This window comes from Gekko japonicus, unplaced genomic scaffold (genome assembly GCF_001447785.1).
Source record: "Gekko japonicus isolate JY-2015 unplaced genomic scaffold, Gekko_japonicus_V1.1 scaffold15, whole genome shotgun sequence".
NCBI classification, from domain to species: Eukaryota; Metazoa; Chordata; class Lepidosauria; order Squamata; family Gekkonidae; genus Gekko; species Gekko japonicus.
In genome coordinates this window covers 3,698,220-3,718,433 of record NW_015165830.1, presented here as the reverse complement: position 1 = coordinate 3,718,433, position 20,214 = coordinate 3,698,220, and the positions used below count along the sequence as shown (strand labels likewise).

General features: G+C 44.3%; 1 protein-coding gene across 1 annotated transcript in view; it reads right to left on the bottom strand.

The window, feature by feature from the left end:
* Positions 1-1,826: 1,826 nt before the first annotated feature.
* Positions 1,827-20,214, bottom strand: part of CACNA1G (calcium channel, voltage-dependent, T type, alpha 1G subunit) — a 573,869-nt gene continuing 555,481 nt past the window's right edge. Inside the window, exons 38-39 of the mRNA XM_015410725.1 lie at positions 13,158-13,327; positions 1,827-2,687 (exon numbers count right to left, since the gene is read on the bottom strand). Coding sequence (XP_015266211.1) covers positions 1,827-2,687; positions 13,158-13,327 — 1,031 coding nt within the window. The remainder of the gene's footprint in view (positions 2,688-13,157; positions 13,328-20,214) is intronic.

The window sequence follows — 20,214 nt, the reverse complement described above, 5'->3', positions numbered from 1 at the left end:
CATCACCTTGACACTCAGAACTTTAGTAAGTGAAGGTTTGCTAGTATGGAGGATCAATGGAAGGGAAAATCTTGTCAGCTAAATTTGTCGCTCCCTTCATTGCCATGCACAAGATTCATTAATTTCTCTACAGCTGTGAGCCTTTTTCTTGGAAGTACGCTTGACTGAAATAAGTGGAACTTCCTTCTGTAAATGTGGTTAGGATTGCAGTGGGAAAGTTCAGGAATTTACCAATGTCTTTAGACAGTGTATGACTACTACTAGAGGAAAGGACTCTTATGGGAGTTGCACATGTTCATAAATATTCCTCTGAGCCATGGCTCACTGACCAAGAATAAATGCAACAGTTTATTGCCCTTTTCAGACATTATGTCCAACCATACTGGGAGGCTGGCAACCATGTGTAGATTCTTCTAATATGCACAGCCACCATGTTGTCTGATCAGAGGCACTGTACATATTTTGCATGCGTGTACACTCTCACTATGCACAAACTGACCACTGGATTTTCCAGGGTTCTGGTGCTCAAATATCAAGGGTGCACACACTTGCAAGATATGTGCATTCCTCTTTTCAGACATCGTGGCAACTATGCATATTGAGAGCATCACAGGTAGCATGGCTTCCTGGTATGCGCACTTGACAGGATCCCAATATGCATGCACATAACGTTTGAAAATGGACTTAATTTGTTGGTTAGGAATAATGAGGAATAAACTAAACTGATATCACTGTATGATGTGTCTGAATCCATAGCAAGTAACGGATGGCCACTGGTGCCACCATGACAAAAGGGATGGTAACTCCTTTCCCTGGAATGATCCCACTCCCCTAGCACCTCTGGGGGACAGGCTGCACAGACATGGACTGTTTTCGCAAGGCAGTTACTGCCACTGCTGGGTTCTGCTGCTGCACCTTTAGAAATGGGAGAAGGATAACTGGGCAAAGCACATAAAATTCTTCTGTGTGGTATTGGATAACAATACAACCTGCTGCATCACAAGTTTTTCTCCTCCTGCTGGTCATCACACTTAGCACATGTAGGAAGGGCAATGAGAAAGCAGAGTGGCTCTCACCTTCGGTGTTCATGCTCATAAAGGTTGTTGTTACTGAATTCAGTGGCAAATGCCTGGCGCATAAGACAATATGGAATTCTCTCTTTGCACATCTACCTCTACATCATACGTTTGTAAAGCTTGTGCACTTGGTTTTGCTCTGTCTCTATGATAATGAAATTTATTTTGGAGTTTTTTTAAAAACAATGTCATTACATTTGTAAAAATATCCAAATTGCTAATTTCTACAGAAAAACAGTTGAGGGGCAGGTGGATGAATTACATTATAAATGCAAATATTCTCAGCTCTGGGTGGCCACGGGACACATTTCCTCAATAATGCACTAATGGCTACATCTTGTGCTTTGCAAAAGAAAACCAAAAAAGGGGGGGTGTTTAAATATGCATTTTTTCCAAGGTTAAAATGTTCATTAAAAACGTAATCTCAGGAATATTCTGAGATACATAGAACAGAAGAAAATAGGACAGGTGTTTAAGCCAAAAAAGGTACTAAATCCTGCAATACTAGGTTCAATTAATTTAATAAAATAGAATATACATATAGACTCTGAACAATGTATTGCTTTTACTCAAGCAGAACTTATGCTTAAGTAAGCGTGATATAGCTTAACCACTCTTAAAACCAGCTAGTTTTTAAACTTTCTTTGGATTTCTTTTAAAAATCAGTGCCATTTTAAAATAGAGAGATTTAATTTATTACAGAAGGGATAAAAGAAACATTTGGCACCAACAGAAAATAAATGAACAAACTCAAGGGTCTGCATCTGGTTGATCAAAGGAAAAACTAGGAAGTGTCAACAAGTCTTTCTTTGGGGCTGGAGATACTGACATACTGTGTGGAAGTGCCAAGTCCCCCGCGTCCATGGAATCTTTGGAATCCCAAGACGGCGCAGGCCTCTCCAGGCAAACTTCTGCACTGGAAGACGATGCAGTGTGAGATCCTCTCCGTAACAAACTCTGTTCATTAGGTGGGTCTATGGATATACAGGGGGGACTCGGTTTTTTCTTCTGTCGTGTTCCTTGTAAACCTTCCATTTCACTTAAGACCTGACTTATGAAGCCAGAAGAGCTAGATGTGGAATGATGCTGAGGGCTGTTTTCCATGGAACAAATTTCTATGGAATGTCTCCTTTGATCATCTAACCAAGATGAAGGTTTTTTAAGAAGACCCTGCGTATCTACACTATAGCATTTCTTCAGGTCCTTCAAAGTCACATTGCCACTGTTGCCTACATTTCTCTTAGGGGTCTCCGGCTGAACCACTGACGAGGCACTCATGGCAGAACATGTTCCTGAAGTAAAAGAGCTATTTATTTCTGATACTTCTTGATCCATCGGGTCTCCAGGCAGTTCCTGAAGGGAGTCTGTACAGGCACACGAATCCGGCACGTGCTTGCAAATGTTATACTGATTGAGAGAATGTTGTTGAGTGTGAACACTTGATCGCCCCCAGCTAGCTGAATCTTGTGCTTCTGAGGGCCTCAGAATGACTGACAGATCTTCAGTGGACGGTGCTGACAAATTTGGATCAGAGAGTTCACTCACCTCGGCATGGATGTTCTCTTTGCTTTCTGAGCTGTGGGTCTCCGAGGAGTCATTCCTTATTGCCATCTGCATGGGCATGTCAAGAAAGCGGAGCAGGACAGAGGGTGACAGACACATGGAACAAAATGTTAGCACAGGCAAGGCACAAAAATAAGAGGTTCACCAATAGGTACTAGAAATTTAACCCTGAATGCAACAGAACCAATGAATCACGTGAACACCAAAGATACAAACTTTAAGTGGTCAATCAAGGACTTCTTGTATCTCTGACTTAAACAACACCAACACTGCCACATCAGCCACTGTATGCACAAAGTCACTGAGTTGTCCAACCTGTGGCATCATGTGCTACTGTAATGCTATACAGTAAAGATGCACAATGCATCTTTGACATGCCTGTGTCACTTGGTTATGCATTTAAATGGCAGTCTGGGAAGGTAAAATTGCAGGATTTAGGAACATACAGAGCTGTTTATGTATAAAAGATGGCAAGAGTCAAATATTACTCAGCAGACTCGCCTCAATGTCAGCTAAAAGGAATTTAACAGCTTTTGTCATGGACGATCTCTTAATCTTAAATTGAAATTTGTAATAAGGAGGAATGAAAAAGAAACTAATTTGGAATGGAGAAAATGGGCATTTTATGAGATAGTTTGTGAGCTGAAATCATACTCAGGACAAATTCTCTTCTTTTTCACAGAGGGTTGGACAGAATGGGCCTCAGCTCAGATTGCAGGGATCTTCTGGACCACAGCCAGCTTGTCTATGCAGAAGACAATATTTGGGGGACTGGTTTTAAATAAAAGCTGCATGTCAGTTTTCTTTTTAAAAAATTTAGGGCATTCAGGAGCTTATGCCTCAGTGGCTTTCATTAAGGCCCACAATCTAATGCTCAGCATATTTTGCCCCCAGAAATCTTACCAGCTTCACTAGGGCCCATCTTTTCCCCAACAGTCACCAAATCAAGTCCTGAGAAAGCCTCAGCCCTTCCTATCTGTAATTTTTTGTGACTCAAGGGATGAGGAGGGTCTTCCACTTGCACCTGCTGGATGACCTTGGGCAAGCCATAGTTCTGGCACAACTGTTCTTGAAAAAGGGCAGTTTCTGTCAGAGTTCTCTCAGCCCCACATACCTCACAGGGACAGGAGTTTGTAAGCCACTGTGAGACTCCTTTGGGTAGTGAAGGGTGGGGTATAAATCCAATCTCCTCTTCTTCTTCTCTTTATAAACCCCCCTGTGTTTGTTATTAAGCTGTTTGTAGATTTGTTTTTCATGGTATTACTGACAATAAGATAAAGGTCAGCATTTAGCCCAGAAATGCAGACTGCCCGTCAAGAATATAATTTCTTACAAGATTAGAAAAATACTGAACATGTGGCACAGTGAGGTTTGCTAGTTTCATTACTACTCTTGTATCTCATCTCAGCCTGTTACTGTGGGCTGCAGAAATAGACTGCAAGAAGAAGAAGAAGAAGAAGAGGAGGAGGAGGAGATTGGATTTATACCCCACCCTTCACTACCCAAAGGAGTCTCACAGTGGCTTACAAACTCCTTTTCCTCCCCCCCACAACAGACACCCTGTGAGGTAGGTGGGGCTGAGAGAGCTCTGAGAGAAACTGCTCTTTCAAGAACAGCTCTGACAGAAGTATGGCTTGCCCAAGGCCATCCAGCAGCTGTGTGGAGGAGAGTGTGGAATCAAACCTGGTTCTCCCAGATTAGAGTCCGCACACTTACCGTAACCACTACACCAAACTGGCTCTGGTACATAAATATATATAGAGATGGTAGCTAGCCAATATAGTTATGGGTGCCCTGTGCCTTCCTGCCATTGGAAATTACCAGTCTGAAAGAGATGAGAAATGGAGTTGTCTTCACAGCCTGCAGGAAGCTGGCAGATGGGTGCAGAAATCTGCAGTTAATTAATGGCTCTGGTGGTAAACTCTCAGTGCTACAAGTAGTTTGCCTTCCTGTAGCATTTGCAACTCGGTACTTCTAATGTGTGTCCAATAAAGTTCTCACAGGAAGATGATTAAATTGTCCTTTGCTTCTAAGGACATATCAATTCCTTTATTCCTTTATTATTTGTGCTTCCCATTCTACTATTCATAAATAAAACAGAACACATAAATACTGGTTCAAAGCTACAAGTACGCAAAACTGCCTTAAAGTGATTTGGACAGCTGGTCTATTGAGGTCTGTGTTGTCTGCTTTGACCGGTGGTGACCATGCAGAATCTCAGGCAGTCTTCCAAGTCACCTCCTGATCCTTTTAACTGGTGATGCCAGGGAATGAGCCTGGGACCTTCTGCGCGCAAAGCAGATGCTCTACATTCCTTGTTGAACCTCAAGATGCCCAATGGCTATCACGGAAGACAATTAAAAGTGCAGGTTCTGCCCTCATAACTATATATGCAAGATATCAAGAAATTCATGATAAAAACAGTACTGTAATATTTGAAAACACAAATATTTGACAGTGTGAATAGTTAGGCAGGCATCTTCAGCAGTTCCTAGTAAGACCCCCCCTCATTTTTTTTAAAAAAAGTGTCTAGAATTCTCGTTTGATTTTTTTAAATAAAAGGTTTGACTATACCTCTTGAAAAACAACCACAGCATGGATTGCTATACAGCATATCAGGAGCTGTAGAATGGACAGGTTTACACCTTTGTTTTATGGCCCTGACTGATGAACCAATGAGTCAAAGTAGAATTCTTTGGGAGAAAAGCACTCTTACAATGCACTGGCAGGGAGCATATTCCTCAACAGTAAATGGAGCTTTAATTGTTCCTTAAATGCATTCGTTGGACTTCACCAGGGAATTAGTCACTAGCAGCCAGGCCTTTCAGCGTCTATGGCATAAGCTACAACAAGGGGCTCAGTCCATTCTACAGCATTGAGAAAGGGAAAGGAGGTTGAATGACAGGTGGGGAATCATTGACTGTGAAAGTGCATGGACCAGGTATGTGGTGAACAAGATTTAACTACAAACACACATTTAGGAAAAAGGGTAAACAGAGAAGAAAGAAAAAAAGAGAAAAAAATTAAATAAAAATTGCATGCACTGCACAGAATAGTAAGTACCTTGACAGTTACATGTACAAAATACCCTGTGAGGACAACATTGATTCCACTAATATAACAAGACAGTTAATAAAACAAAACTCTATCCAAATTACTGATAGTGGTATCAGTGGCTATTTCCCAGGGATTTGTTCCATATTTCAGTGGAGGAAGTGTTGAAATATGCAAGGTCTATCATCTCCCTTATATATAAAAGCCAAATGGTGGTGTCACTTCTCTAGAAAATTCCACACGCTCTGGAATTGGTTGGCGCCCTGGTGTGTCACTCAGAATCTGTCCCTATCCACTGGCTGCATTGCTTGAGTCTCGCCTCCAACATTCTAAACAGTTTGCTGTTCCTCTCCCCCCCATAGCCAGTCAGAACACAGAGGTTATTTGCATATGCAGCCTCATTGGCCTTTGCTTCAGAACACAGAGGTCATTTGCATATGCGACTTGATTGGCTTTTGCCTCTAACATTCTAAACAGTTTGCTGTTCTGAGGTAAAATGTGTCCAATCTCCAGGTGAGGGCTGGAGATCACTCAGAATTACAACCAGGGCTTTTTTTTGTAGAAAAAGCCCAGCAGGAACTCATTAGCAAAATAAGCAACACCAAACAGCAGAAACTCATTAGCACATTAGGCCACACCCCTGACAGCACAGCTCATTAGGCCACGTCCCCATGCCTTCCCTTGGCTTGCCGGGCACCCCGCAGCTTCAGGGAGCCTGGACAAGCTGGCCCTTAGACAGGCTGGGGAAAGCATGGGGAGGCATTTAAATGCCTCCCTGATCCTTCCAGGGAGCCCCCTGGCCCGCCCGCCTCAGAGTTGCCAGTGGGGGGTCACTCTCCAGGCCTTCCGTCTGTAGCCATGCATGCAGAGGTTTTAGCTGTAGTGGGTGTGGCCAACTCTGAAGCCAGCCGGAACTCCATTCCTATGCGTTCCTGCCCCAAAATAGCCCTGATTACAACTGTTTTCCAGATGGCAGAGATCAGTTCCCCTGGAGAAAATGCTAGGCTCTGTATCCTTATATGCTGCTGAGGTGGCCCCCGTATGACAGCCAATGTGACGTAGCAGTCAGGGTTTCAGAGCACGGGAGAGGCTGCAGGTGTGGGGGTGGTGGAAAGCTGAAGAGTGAGGGGGAAATAAAGGTAGGTTGATGATTGGCTGGGAAGGAGATAGGGTTGCCAACTCCAGGTGGGAAATTCCTGGAGATGTGAGGGATGGAGCCTGGAGAGGGTGAGGTTTCAGAAGGCGTGGGACCTCGGACAGGTACAAAGCCATAGACTCCACCCTCCAAACCAACCATTCCCTTCTGGGGAACCATCATTGCCAATCTCCAGGTGAGGGCTGGAGATCACTTTAGGTAGCAGAGATCAGTTCCTCTGGAGAAAATGGTGGACTCAGTGTCATTATACCCTGCTGAGGTTGCCACAGCAAATTAACACCGAGTGTCCAAGGCCGGGACACCCACCCAGAGCCTTTTTCTAGAGATCGTTGTATTTATTTCCACAATGGGCCTTTTTCCTAGTGTATAGATAAAGAAAATGACAAGAACATCCTGCAGGGGGTAGCAGAGGGGACAACTAGTTAGCACAGTGAGATTAGGGATTTGCTGCAATTTTCAAACAGTCTCCTTCCTGTCTCCTGATTGGCTAAATGCACTTGCTGAGCTTCTGTTAGTTACTGACTCCCTCATAGCCCGTTAGACAGTTAGACTTCTCTTTCTCTTTCCTCTTTCTTACAAATTTTGTTTTCTTCTTAATAAACCAATTTTATTCTTTGAAATTGCAAGTAGATAAATAGGGACCACTTCGGTGGGAAGGTAACAGCGTTCCATGCGCCTTGGTGTTTAGTCATGCCGGCCACATGACCACGGAAACGTCTTCGGACAGCGCTGGCTCTTCGGCTTTGAAACGGAGATGAGCACCACAACCCTAGAGTCGGATTCGACTGGCTTTCGAGCAAGGGAACCTTTACCTTTACCTTTATTCTTTGAACAGCTTGTGCTCCACTTTACTGCATATCTACACTCTGCCAACAGGAAGGACATGGCTCATGTTAGGATATTTCAAAATTAGATTGCAAAAAAAGCAGTGAGTTTTAAGAGCTTTTGTGAATGAAAGATCTGTGGCTCTGGCATTCCTTCTCTAGGACGTAGGTCCACTCAATAGCTTTTCACCATAGTCACTCTGTAGCCTTGTTCACAAGTTACAGTGAACACACCTACAGTCCATGTACAGCTTGCCCTTGATTTTTCCTTATAGTGCAGTGAGTAATTTTCATTACATTCAACTCATGTACAGCTGATCATGTGATTAAAACTGTGTGTTCACTGTAACATGAAACCAGTCAGCTGGCAGAGATATAGGTGCTCCGAAGGAATCATTACAAGAGATCTGAAGCATGATACAGTTGAGGTTTATTCCCATTCCTGCCCTCATGCAAAGGAAAGTCCTGTAACACCAACCTTTTGCCGGTTTTCTTAGAACACGAACAAACATGTAGATAACAGTTACCCAGTAGACATTATATTCTTGAACTTTCAAAAAGACTTTTGACCAAGGTAACTCACCAAAGACTCCTGACTAAGCTTAGCGGTCATGGGTTAAGAGGACGGGTCCTCTTATGGATTAAAAATTGATTAAATGGCAGAAAACAGAGTAGGAATAAATGGACAGTTCTCACAATGGACGGAATTTAGCAGTGCTGGGTAATGGTATTGGAGCATCTTTCCTATGAGGAAAATTTGCTGCCAAAGGATGTAGTGATGGCCCAGGGCAAAGTCGTCTTTCAAAGGGATAAAACAGATTCATGGAGGACAGGTCTATCAGTGGCTGCCAGCCATAGTGACTAAAAGGGAACCTCTGCATTCAGAGGCAGTAAATTCCAGAGCCATGAGGCAACATCAGGGGAAGACCTTGGCCTCTATGCCCTGTTGTTGGTCCTCCAGAATAACTGGATGGCTACTGTGTGAGACAGGATGCTGGACTAGATGGACCACTGGTCTGATCCAGTTGTGGTCTTCACGTGTTCTTTAAATGGTGTTACTGGGGGGTCTTCTTTTTGTCAATATACTGCAACCAATAGACAGAAGACAACCAATGTGATACATTTTTGTGGAAAGGGGTGTGTTTCAGGCTGGGTACAGCCTTTCTTGTGCTCATTATTTTTACTTATCATTCTTTTGCCCTTATTGGCAGTCACAAGTTATAGCTTAATTTGAGCAAGTAAAAAAATATTGCTTACAAATTACAGTGTAAGAAGTCTCTCTGTTTCGTAACAGCACTAAAACAGGTCACTGTCATTTTCTCTTCTGCCTTTTGTACAAAGATCTCATCATGCCATACTCACTAATACTTGAGCAGGCAAGGAAATATAAACAGCTAACTGGCTGCCTTAACAAATAAATGGATTTTTATGCATCCACAGACCAGCCATAAGTTTTATATGTTCCTAAAGTTCACAAATTTTGAGCAAACTCCGGAGAACGGCGGAAGACAGGAGGGCCTGGCGTGGTGTGGTCCATGGGGTTGCGAAGAGTCAGACTCGATTGTGCAACTTAACAACAACAAAGTTCACAAGGATGTATATTGTCACCCTGCTTATTTAATTTATATGCAGAGTACATTATGCGAAATGCTGGCCTGAATGAATCCTGGATTGCCAGGAAAAACATCAACAACTTCAGATATGAAGATGATACCACTCTAATGGCAAAAAGTGAAGAGGACCTAAAGAGCCTCTTGCTCAGAGTGAAAGAGGAGAGCGCAAAAGTTGGCTTGAAACTCAACATAAAAAAAATTAAGATCATGGCATCCGGCCCCATCACTCCCTGGCAAATAGAAGGGATGCCATGATCTTAATTTTTTTTTATGTTGAGTTTCAAGCCAACTTTTGCGCTCTCCTCTTTCACTCTGAGCAAGGAGCTCTTTAGGTCCTCTTCACTTTTTGCCATTAGAGTGGTATCATCTTCATATCTGAAGTTGTTGATGTTTTGATGCAGGGCCAGTTTTCTTATCCTGTCCTTATATATAAAAATATTTTTGCATGGCAACATTCTATGCTTGGCAAAATCAGTTGGCTGCCTGAACTGCCCATCAGAAGGTGCGCCTGAGTCCTGTCCACAGAGGCAACTCCCACCAAAATTCCCCTCACAACATAGCTTCACCTGAGGAGAGACGCCGCTGTTTGTCTGTGGAGGAGAGAGGATGCCATTTGCCTCAGAAGAGTCGTTTGGAGCCTTTTTTCAGTGGGGGATCCTACTGCTGCAGAGCCTTACAGCAGCGGAGGCCCTGCTCCACCAGCCACTGTTTCTCCCTGCCTTCTGGCCCATTGTGTGCTGGCTGTGCACTGCGGGACTCCCGGGCCATGACGGGAGGACGACGACGGTCATGAGAGATGCCGTTTCGCAAGCCGGTCAGGCCTGAGGTGAGCGGTGCCCTCCTCCCTATGTGGCCCTTGTCGCCACAAGGTGCTGGGGCCGCCAGCGGGCTGCTCCTGGCCCCAGCCCAAGTGCACAGTACAACCGCCATCCCCCCCCCGGGACCCCTTTGCCTCTAACATTCTAAACAGTCTGCTGTTGGCGTTGGGAGTCTTGAGGTAAAATACATATCCCAGTCTCCCTGTGGGGCCTGGAGATCTCCCAGAAATCACCGTGTTCCCCACCCACAGCACATCATTTCCCCTACAGAAAATTTCCCAGCTATTACAACTGATGTCCAGATGACCAAGATCAGTTCTCCTGGAGACAATGGCTGCTTTGGGTAGTGGACTCTATGGCATTATACCCTGCTGAAGCCCTTTCCCACCCCAAGCCCTGCCCTCCCCAGGCTCTACCCCTCAAATCTACAGGTATTTCCCAACCCAGAGTTGGCAACCGTGTAATTGACTATGGAACCACCTCCCAGACTGTTGGAACCCAGAAGACATGGCATAGGAGGAGGTGCTTTTCTACCTTAGCTGCCACTGCATACTCCCAAATTAACATAAGCCAACCTCCTGGCAGCACCTGGAGATCTCCAGCTATTACAACTGATGTCCAAATGACCAAGATCAGTTCTCCTGGAGACAATGGCTGCTTTTGCCAGTGGCCTCTATGGCATTATACCCTGCTGAGGTCCCTCCCCACCGCAAACCCTGCGTTCCCCAGGCTCTACCCCTCAAATCTACAGGTATTTCCTGACCCAGAGTTGGCAACTGTGTAATTGGCTATGGAACCACTTTCCAGACTCTTGGAACCCAGAAGACATGGCATAGGAGGAGGTAGTTTTCTACCTTAGCTGCCACTGCATAGCCCCAAATCAACATAAGTCAGGGGTGGAGGGAACCATACCTGTTACCATGAGGCTGTACTCCCATATTACCCTCTTGGGGCAGCAAAATAACTTGAGACAGCCCTGCCTTATAGCTAAGCAGAAGGAAATAAACATGGCTTACCTCCCTCTATTTTCCCCTTCCCTCTGCCGCCCCACCAGCCACAGCTGGGACACTCACCTGAAGCTTCTTTCTAGAGCTTGTTGTATTTCTTCCCACAACGGGACTTACTCCTAGTCCTTATATACTTCACTTAAGCATCTGTGCCATTTGTGCCATAATTCTCTGCATCTACTGAGATTCAGAGTTGGATTTGTATGAGCCATTCAAGTCAGTTGGCATGGTGAATGAGTGCCCTGAAAACTACCCCAAGAAAGTACAACCAGGTGCCTGTGGTGTCTGTGACAACTGCCCTTGATCCAAGTGAATATTTTAGTCTGTGCTGGGATCACTCCATGCTAATCCACTCCAGAATGTATAATGGACTGGAAGGACAAAAAAGAAACAAGTCAGGTTACCTGCTGCTGTAACTCTCTGCTGTGAAGGATCCTTTCATTATTAAACTTTGTGGCATCTACCCAAATGGAATGAGAGATATTCTATCTGCAATCCTTACACTTTCGAAATTCAGCCTCTAAAAGCCTCTTAAAGATCTAGCCCAGTGGTGGCGAACCTCTGGCACGGGTGCCAGAGGTGGCACTCAGAGCCCTCTCTGTGGGCATGCGTGCCATCACCCCAGCCAGGCCCACACCATCATTAAAGTGTCGAATTCTCTGCCAAATAATTTAAAGTAAATGAAAGCATTTGGGATTGCTTTCCTTACTTTGTTTGGATCATCTTAAGTTAATGTATGAGTTGTTTTTTCTAAAGTAAAACCTCAGTATTCAGGTTAAATTGCCATGTTGGCACTTTGCGATAAATAAGTGGGTTTTGGGTTGCAGTTTGGGCACTCAGTCTCTAAAAGGTTCGCCATCACTGATCTAGCCTCTGTCCTTTCCAGTGTCTATAAATGCTTAGCCCTCAGCTACAATGGGTCTACAATGGGTCTACAATGGGTCTACAATGGGTCTACAATGGGGCTACAATGAAAAATGAGAGCTAATATCCTAGCAGAATTTATTTCAAAGGCTTGAACGGTTATCCTTTAGATGCTGTAGGCTAGACCTACAACATCAATTAGATTCCTTGTTAGCATACACTAGACTGGCCCTAATACGCTTTCCAAATTTAGTCTGTCAGATTGATGCTCTAGATGAATGGAAACTGCTCAGTTTTGGGCTTCACAGCCACACTGAGGGCTCAAAAATTAGCTGTATTATTTTCTCATTGTGGAAAAGGAATGTAATAGCACAAAAAACTTAGGTATGAAATAATCACTCACATGATATGCTATTCTGAGGGGCGGGGGAATCTGTTTTGTACTCTGTCTTAAATACTTTTACTCTAGCCACTGGAGTTATTTAAAAAATGGATTAATGTCTATATCATATCAAGGAAAAGAATTCCAAAATTAAGTTACCAGTCCTAGTAAATTAAATGTTTGGGGCAAATAGCATCAGATCACACACTTAAGAACAGTGAATAAGTACCCCCCAAAATGCCTGTTTAAAACAAAACAAAACACTGTGAGGATGTGTTTCAGTCAAGTGGGTAGCTGATCTTTAGAGGTCTTGTGCAATTTATCCAGGTGATCAGCTGACCTACAGGACCCTTACGTGACCCAGCCAGTCAGCTGCTCAACAGGAATATCATACGAGTAACTTTTGTGGTTAATCAGGAGGCCAAATTGGATGGGAATGGGTACATTTTGTCCTGATGTCAAGAAAAGGCACACCCCTTCCCTTAGGATGCCTCAGTGTTCCTTCTGGGAAGCCAGTTGTGTGGCTTGCCCAGCCTGTGCTGGCTACATCAACAGGGTAAAACTGCCAGATAATTGACGTGTGCTGATGCACAGTGGCTGCACTGCCAACTGCCCATCTGGCTTCCTAAACAGGAGCCATCCTGACATGCTCACAAAATCAGCTTCCAAAGGTATAACTGCTCATGGGTTCTACCTCTTCCAAAGGAATTCCCTATATGGCCCAGCAAAGTGGGCTTCCCCAGCCTGCTAATACTTTAATACACAACCTGGAGCAGGTGGACAGCAACAGCGTAGCTAACCTGTCTGCGAAGTAACCGTTCTGCAGAAGGAGAATGCACAGATGTGGGGGCTTTGGATTTGCTTCTCCAGTCTAGATTGGAGTGGAGCTTGAGAGGATGGAAGAAATCTCTTGGAATTTGTAGGAGAGCATCAATGTTTGCTGGCTGAGACTGCACCGATGTTGTTGAACCTGACAAGGAAAGAATGGGAAACTAGTTACATAAACATCACACATAAACATCTTTGGATCCAAGCCCATTAAAAGTATTATGACATTCATTGGCTTTGACTGGCAAAAAATGTTCTTTCTATTTAAACTTTTTATTTAGTTGACAATCCTCTGAGGTAATAAAGAGTATGCTGTCATTGCTCTTGACAAATCAGAGGACCAGATTTCCATTTCCAAATTCTAATGATGAGAAAACTAATTATGCAACTATCTGTGGCTGCAACATGTATGAATACTGAACATGTGCCAGCATATTTTACAGGCACTGAATCTATACGGGATGGGGAGCTTTGAGCACTAGATTTTAGGAATCAGTTCATCTCAGATCCGTTTTGGAAACAGATCCAGAATAAGCCCCTTAGAAGCCTCCAAGCCCAAGCAGGACACCACTGCCACCCAGGCAAAGACAATACTGTGGCCTGCAAGGGCCTCTGTGCTGGCCCCCCCCCCACTGCCCATTCATATTGACTAGTGAAGCAGGAGAGGGTTGCACATGCCTCATGTGTCTGAAGAAGATGGGGCCCATAGAGAAAAGGCTTTCATAGTCCCCAGCTTCCCAGGATGGATGTTATATATGCAACAGCATGCAGCACTAGGGCCCTGCTGTGGTCTTCAGGCTTTGCCACCTCCAGGAAATTGAGGGACCAGGGACAATGGGGCTATCCCAGATTTTCCACCAACTCTGCAGCAACTACAGCCCCCTGTGCAGCAGCTACAGCTTCTTTACATGGGGCAAATTTGACTCTGGATCAAGCACTCAATGGGTCATCCACCAGAAGCTTGCTGTCTGCACTTCATATTATATTGTGCACGGCTCTTCAGATTGTCTTCTTGCTCCTGGGTGGGCTGCAATGAGCGCAACCCTGTAAAACTTTCTCAAATAAAGCTCAAAGTATTTCTTTATTTTTTAAAAAAATACACCAGAAAAGTAATTAATTTTAAATTGGACTGTCTCCCACAAAAGAAATCTCATTTGTCCTGGACTATTTCCCAGAATATCAACCCTATTATGCAGGAGTGTTCTAACGAATACCTTCTCCAAATGCCAAGTATACTGGCAGCATAAAAGTCTTTTCCAACTTAAAACAATGTGTTCTTGTTATTACTCACTGTTGATGTATGGCATTTACAAACCTCACAGCACTTTAGAGAATTGCATGCAATAAACAGATGCAAGCAAGTTCTCAGCTTTGAAAATCAGCTGTTTCTCAGGTGCTCTCCTATGCCAGGGAAGGAAAAGTGCCATGAGACATCTCAGCACGGAAAATAAAGATCACTTAGGGCTGGTTTTACACATGAAGCTGACTTTTACTGAGTCAGCACATTGGTCTATCCAGTCAATACTATCTACTCTGACAGGCAGTGACTGTCTAGCATTACAGATGAAAGTATTTCATATCATCTGCTACCTGATCCTGTTAACTGGAGATGCTGGGGATTGAACCCAGGACTTTCTGCATGCAAGACATATGCTCTGTCACTGTACTCTCCACCTCATTCTACTTTACATTTATTTATTTATTTATTCTTTTTTTTTTGTATAAAGATTTTATTAACTCCCCTAAAAAGGGGAGGAGTTTCGCTTAAAAAGAAAAATAGGGAAGGTATATAGTGGGACGAAGAAAAAGCTGAGTGATCTATTAACTGTTAGGGCTTCCTCTGTTTTTCTCTTGCCTCCGGCTTCTTCCCCTCCTCCTTCTGTGTCGCTGTTAACTCTTTCAGTTCCTGTGCTGTAAGCTGTCTTCCTTTCATGCCATGCCCGGAGATCTCCAGCTTTGAGAATGGTATTAATTTCAATTTCGCTTTTATCCGCTCCCAATCCCTTCGCTGGATTCTCCTCTTCAATTGTTGACTTTTATAAGCGCTCATGAGGCACTTTTCGCTGTCACAATTCAAGCTTTTCTTTTCCTTCACAATCCCCGTTGGATTCATAGCTATACACAGTCCAAATATTAAACAGCCGGCACTCACGTTGACACAAACGCCCAGACGGAAGTCCCTCCCTTCTCCTCCGCTTGTCTTTACCCAGCTCCGACATCTTGTTTTTTTATTTTTAGTAAAGTTTTTAAAATGCGCTCCAGGGAAACAAAACCTCTTGCTTATTTTCAAGTACATCAAAGGAAAACATCACTATTCGCTCAGTCCATTCCCTGCGGTGATGGAAAAAGCGTTGGTGGAATGATGGTGGCAGCAGCTCCTACTCGAAAGCCTGGCGGAAGAGCTCCGTTTTGCAGGCCCTGCGGAACTGCACAAGGTCCCGCAGGGCCCGGATCTCTTCTGGGAGCTCATTCCACCAGGTAGGAGCCGCCACCGAGAACGCCCTGGCCCTGGTCACAGCATGTTTGATGGTCCTGGGGCCTGGGATATCCAGGAGGTTTTGGCTCCCCAACCGTAGTGCCCTTGGGGAAACATGCGGGGAAAGGCGGTCCCTTAGGTAGGCCGGACCCTGGCCATATAGGGCCTTAAAGGTAAGAACCAGCACTTTGAAGCGAATCCTGTATGCCATTGGCAGCCAGTGCAGCACTTTCAGCACAGGCCGGATGTGATCCCGGCTAGGGAGACCCATCAGCAGCCTGGCTGCAGCATTCTGCACATGTGGGGGACTGTGTGAATCCACCCCACTACGGCATGATCATAATGGCAGATTTGTACCCAGAGGCATCTACTACAAAGAAAGGAACAACAGAATGCTGCTGGTTGCCACCTTTGGCTCACAATTTAAGCCACTTCAGCACAACATTGGTGACTGACAGCTTCTCCTGGATAAGGATATTTCTTTTTCACAGGTCTTGGGAGGCAGGACTTTCCTCACTTGTCTATAAGTGAGGAAAGTCGTGCCTCCCAAGACCTGTGAAAAAGAAATATCCTTATCCAGGAGAAGCTGTCAGTCACTGATGATTTGCTGAAGTGGTTTAATGCCCCAACTTAATACAGCTTCTCGCCTACAGCAATAGACCACCCCCTAGAGACACAAACGCAGGAACCAAACTCTGAAAAAAAATTAGATGCCAACTTTCGCTCCATATATGGCCAGGCAATATACAAGATCTAATAACATCAGCTACACCATCCTGGATTTCATACATTTGCACATCATCCAATTTAATATCTGCCATCATGTGCTAACAATGCCCTTCTACTATCTCCATCGGACAAATCAGTTGGTCGTTACATGACAGAGTCAATGAATATAAAGCTGACATAAGAAACTACAACATTCAGAAACCAGTGGAGGGACTTTTTAGTCTTCCTACATATATTGTTGCAGATCTGAAAGTCAATGTTCTACAAAAACTTTCAAAGGGAATATACAGCACAAAAGTGCTTAATTAGAACTCATAAATAAATTAAACATTACCTCTCACCTGGGCCTAAACAGAGACTTGAGTTTTCTTATTCATGATAATTTCTAACAGCTCAATAGGAACCACTTTTTAGAGACTTTAACTGGTGCTTTCTTAATATGTATCATACTGCACTTTAACTTATGTTATTTTTTTCTTATTCCTCTGACCCTTTCTTCCCTGATTCATTGAGTTTATGTTACTACATGTTGCCATGAAGCCACTTCAGATGGCATTATTAAAGACTCTTTAATATCACTATGTTGCTGAACTGTGAAGAGCACATGCCAGGGCAATGGACAGAACTGTGGTCCCATGTGAAGTGCCCATTGTTGGACTATGGACAGTACACTGTGGCCAAGGGACCTTGGACTGCAGAAGCTTTCTTCCCCTATGCCTCTGCATCAGCGCAAGGACTGTGATACAGACCCACAGCCCTGGATTCCATGCACACAGAGACCGCAGCAGCTCTGAAGAGAAGCCTTGCTCTGACCAAGGACAGATGTTCCTGAACAGAAGCCATGAGGTAATCTCCATTCCATCACACAGCATCCCCCCCCCCCAATTTGTGTGTTAGCCTCACTTGGAAAGGAACACATTCCTCTTTCTCCTGAGTCAGCCTAAAACAAAAGGCTGTGCCAGCTAAGGACAATAGCGGTGATTAAGCCTTCCTGCCACCTATCCAGCTAATGCCTCTGGCAAGCATTGGATCGTTAATGTGAAGCACTGACCCAGCACTGTTATTGGATACGTCCACCCTCTCCTTTGTTTTACCCCCTTCCCCAAGAGGTGTCCCTCCCTGCTATCCATCAATTTTCAATTGCCCACCTGTCAATCCCTTTATGTCCACATCTAGAGTATAGTTTTTTTCTAGAACTTCCTGGGAAATAGGTGACCACATGGCCATAGCCTCAGGTCACAATTTAGGTATTTAAGGTGAGCTCTCCCTGAGCTCTCTCTCTTGCTTCTTCCCCTTCTCATCTCATCCTACCTTGCTGATTCCATTCCTGAGCAGTTTGGAACCATTCCACGTGTGTTGCTTGTCAAGTCATGACCCCTTCCCTTATTTTATTCCATTTTTCGCTACATGATCTACTCATCTCATTGGACAGGTAACGTACTACCCAGCAACGATATTCCTGCTCATGCAAACATCGCTATCCTGTCAACTCTGTATTCCTAGTTCTGTATCGTGAGTGTGAATGCTTGATTATTAGTTGTATGCCTGAGAATCATTTAGTAAAGAAATCAATTATTTTTAGTAATCTTGTCTCTTCATCGATTCATGGGCTCTGGGAATTCCGACTCCCATGTACACAGGTTATGATCCCATATTTTATCCCTATTGCCATTTAATAATCATAATTCCCCAAGATTCTTAAAAATATAAGGCAATTTGGCCAACACTACAATAGAATTTTGTTTGTATTCCATGAGAGGCTGGAACTTCTGTCTCCTCTTGTCATCCATTATGTGTAAAAACCAAATCAATTTCGACCTCTTATACAGGGAATTATACCTGAAAGTTGGCTCACCTGGCAATTTTCGCATACTATCCAAAACACACAGAGTATGGAGAAAAGAAACTCCTGGTCCCATGTGTTAGGTAGTCCTTCAACCAAATAAAGCACAAGAACTAATGACAGCCAAATAAAGCCCCATGTTTCCCATGAATCCTACTGCTTAACCTTAGTCCTTAGCTGTACTGTAATGTTCACATAACATTGGTGGACACTGACCATGCACAGAGCAAAAAAAGGGCACTGATTTTCAAAGCCTCCCCTAAGCTTATGCACTGTCTGTAAACATCCCACAAGTGTTATTAATGTAGGGTTCACCCCTAAAATCAGGAACCCATGTAACTGCATTTGCTCACATTAATTCCTTGCTCCCATTCCCTCCCTACCCTTTATTGTCTCCACCACTGCAGATTTTCCAAACTGCATTTGATAAAAAAGCAGCATGCTTAATGACTAAACTTAACACCCGGGAAAACATTCTTGTGACTATACAATGAGGCATATTTAACACAGCATGTTTGTTAATCTGATTCTGTGAACAGAAGGCTAGGGGAACAGTGGAACCCCCCCCCCCACCTTCTTCTAAAGTACATTTATGCATCTTCTATGACAACCAGTGATTTTTGTTCTGCTGTATAGTCAATATTCTGCCCTTTATATGGAAGGGGGGAGAGTCCACTAAAATGGAAGGGGGGAAATCCACTGGAGCTCAGACTGTTTTGGAAGTGTGAAGAAAAAGTGTGGCTAATAAGGAGATTCTGATAGATTGAACTGTGATGCTTGAAAAAAGCTATTTTTAATTAAAACGGGGGGTAATCCAGGAAAATTAATTTCAGTTGCAGACTGTACAGTGCTATTGAAGGGCCAACATTTGTATATCACAGAACAGGTTGTGATGGGTGAAAATTCACACCACCTGACATTCTTTTTGAAGCAGTTTTGACTGTGGCCTAGTTCTCATTGATATGATAAACCTCGAGTGCCTGTGCCACTTCAGACCACATGACTGAAAATTCCTCTTAGACAAAACTCCCTCTGCATCGAAATCAAGATGCCAGGGAGAGACATCAGTTTGAATTGCCAGAGGCCAGGCAAGACCTCAGTGAAAACTAGGCTAAAGTTGGTGAAGTCAACGTCCTCCTTGTAGTGACAGGATTTTTATACGCAAACATACAGCCTTTAAAACTTTAAATAGCTTATGTTTTATTTACCAAAAATGTTCACCTTGTTTCATTTGTTCTCAAGACCTTTAAAGCAATTGTAGAAGACCATCCTCTGTGGTGGTGGTAGTGGAAGTGCTATCAAATCACAGCTGACTTATAGCGACCTCGGTACGATTTTCAAGGCAAGGGACAAGCAGAGATGGTTTGCCCATTGCCTGCCTCTGTGTAGTGACTCTGAACTTCCTTGGTGGTCTCCCTTCCAAGTGCTAACCAGGGCCAGTCCCTCTTAGCTTCCAAGACCTGAGGAAATCAGGCTAGCCTGGGTCACCCAGGTCAGGGCGTCCTCTAAGAGGTCTAGCTAAAGCATGGCCACTTAAGGCAGTTGTTAATGGACACTATCACTATTATGTAAGCAACTAGACAAAATAGATGAACTTATGGGAAACTACGTGGTGGGTATGGTCCCCTGAGAACACCATATGGTAGGGCCGCCAAGTGGGGGCGGGGAAACCCCCGCTTTGGAGCCCCGATTTCCGCCGCAGCGGAATCGGGCCCCGGGGGGAACTCCTCCCCCCAAAGCTGCATCACCAGAGATGACGCAGCCACGTTGCTCACATTGGGGGCGTGGCCCAGATCATTGGGGGGAAATCCCGACCCATCGGTTTCCTCCCGATGATCTGGGCCACGCCCCCAACGTGAGTGATGTCGCACGTCACTTCCATTGATGTGCTGGTGGCGCGCGCGCATCCGGAGCCGGCACAGCCTCCCCCGCTGGTGTGTATACAGGGACTTGACAACCCTACCATATGGCAATTTAGGGA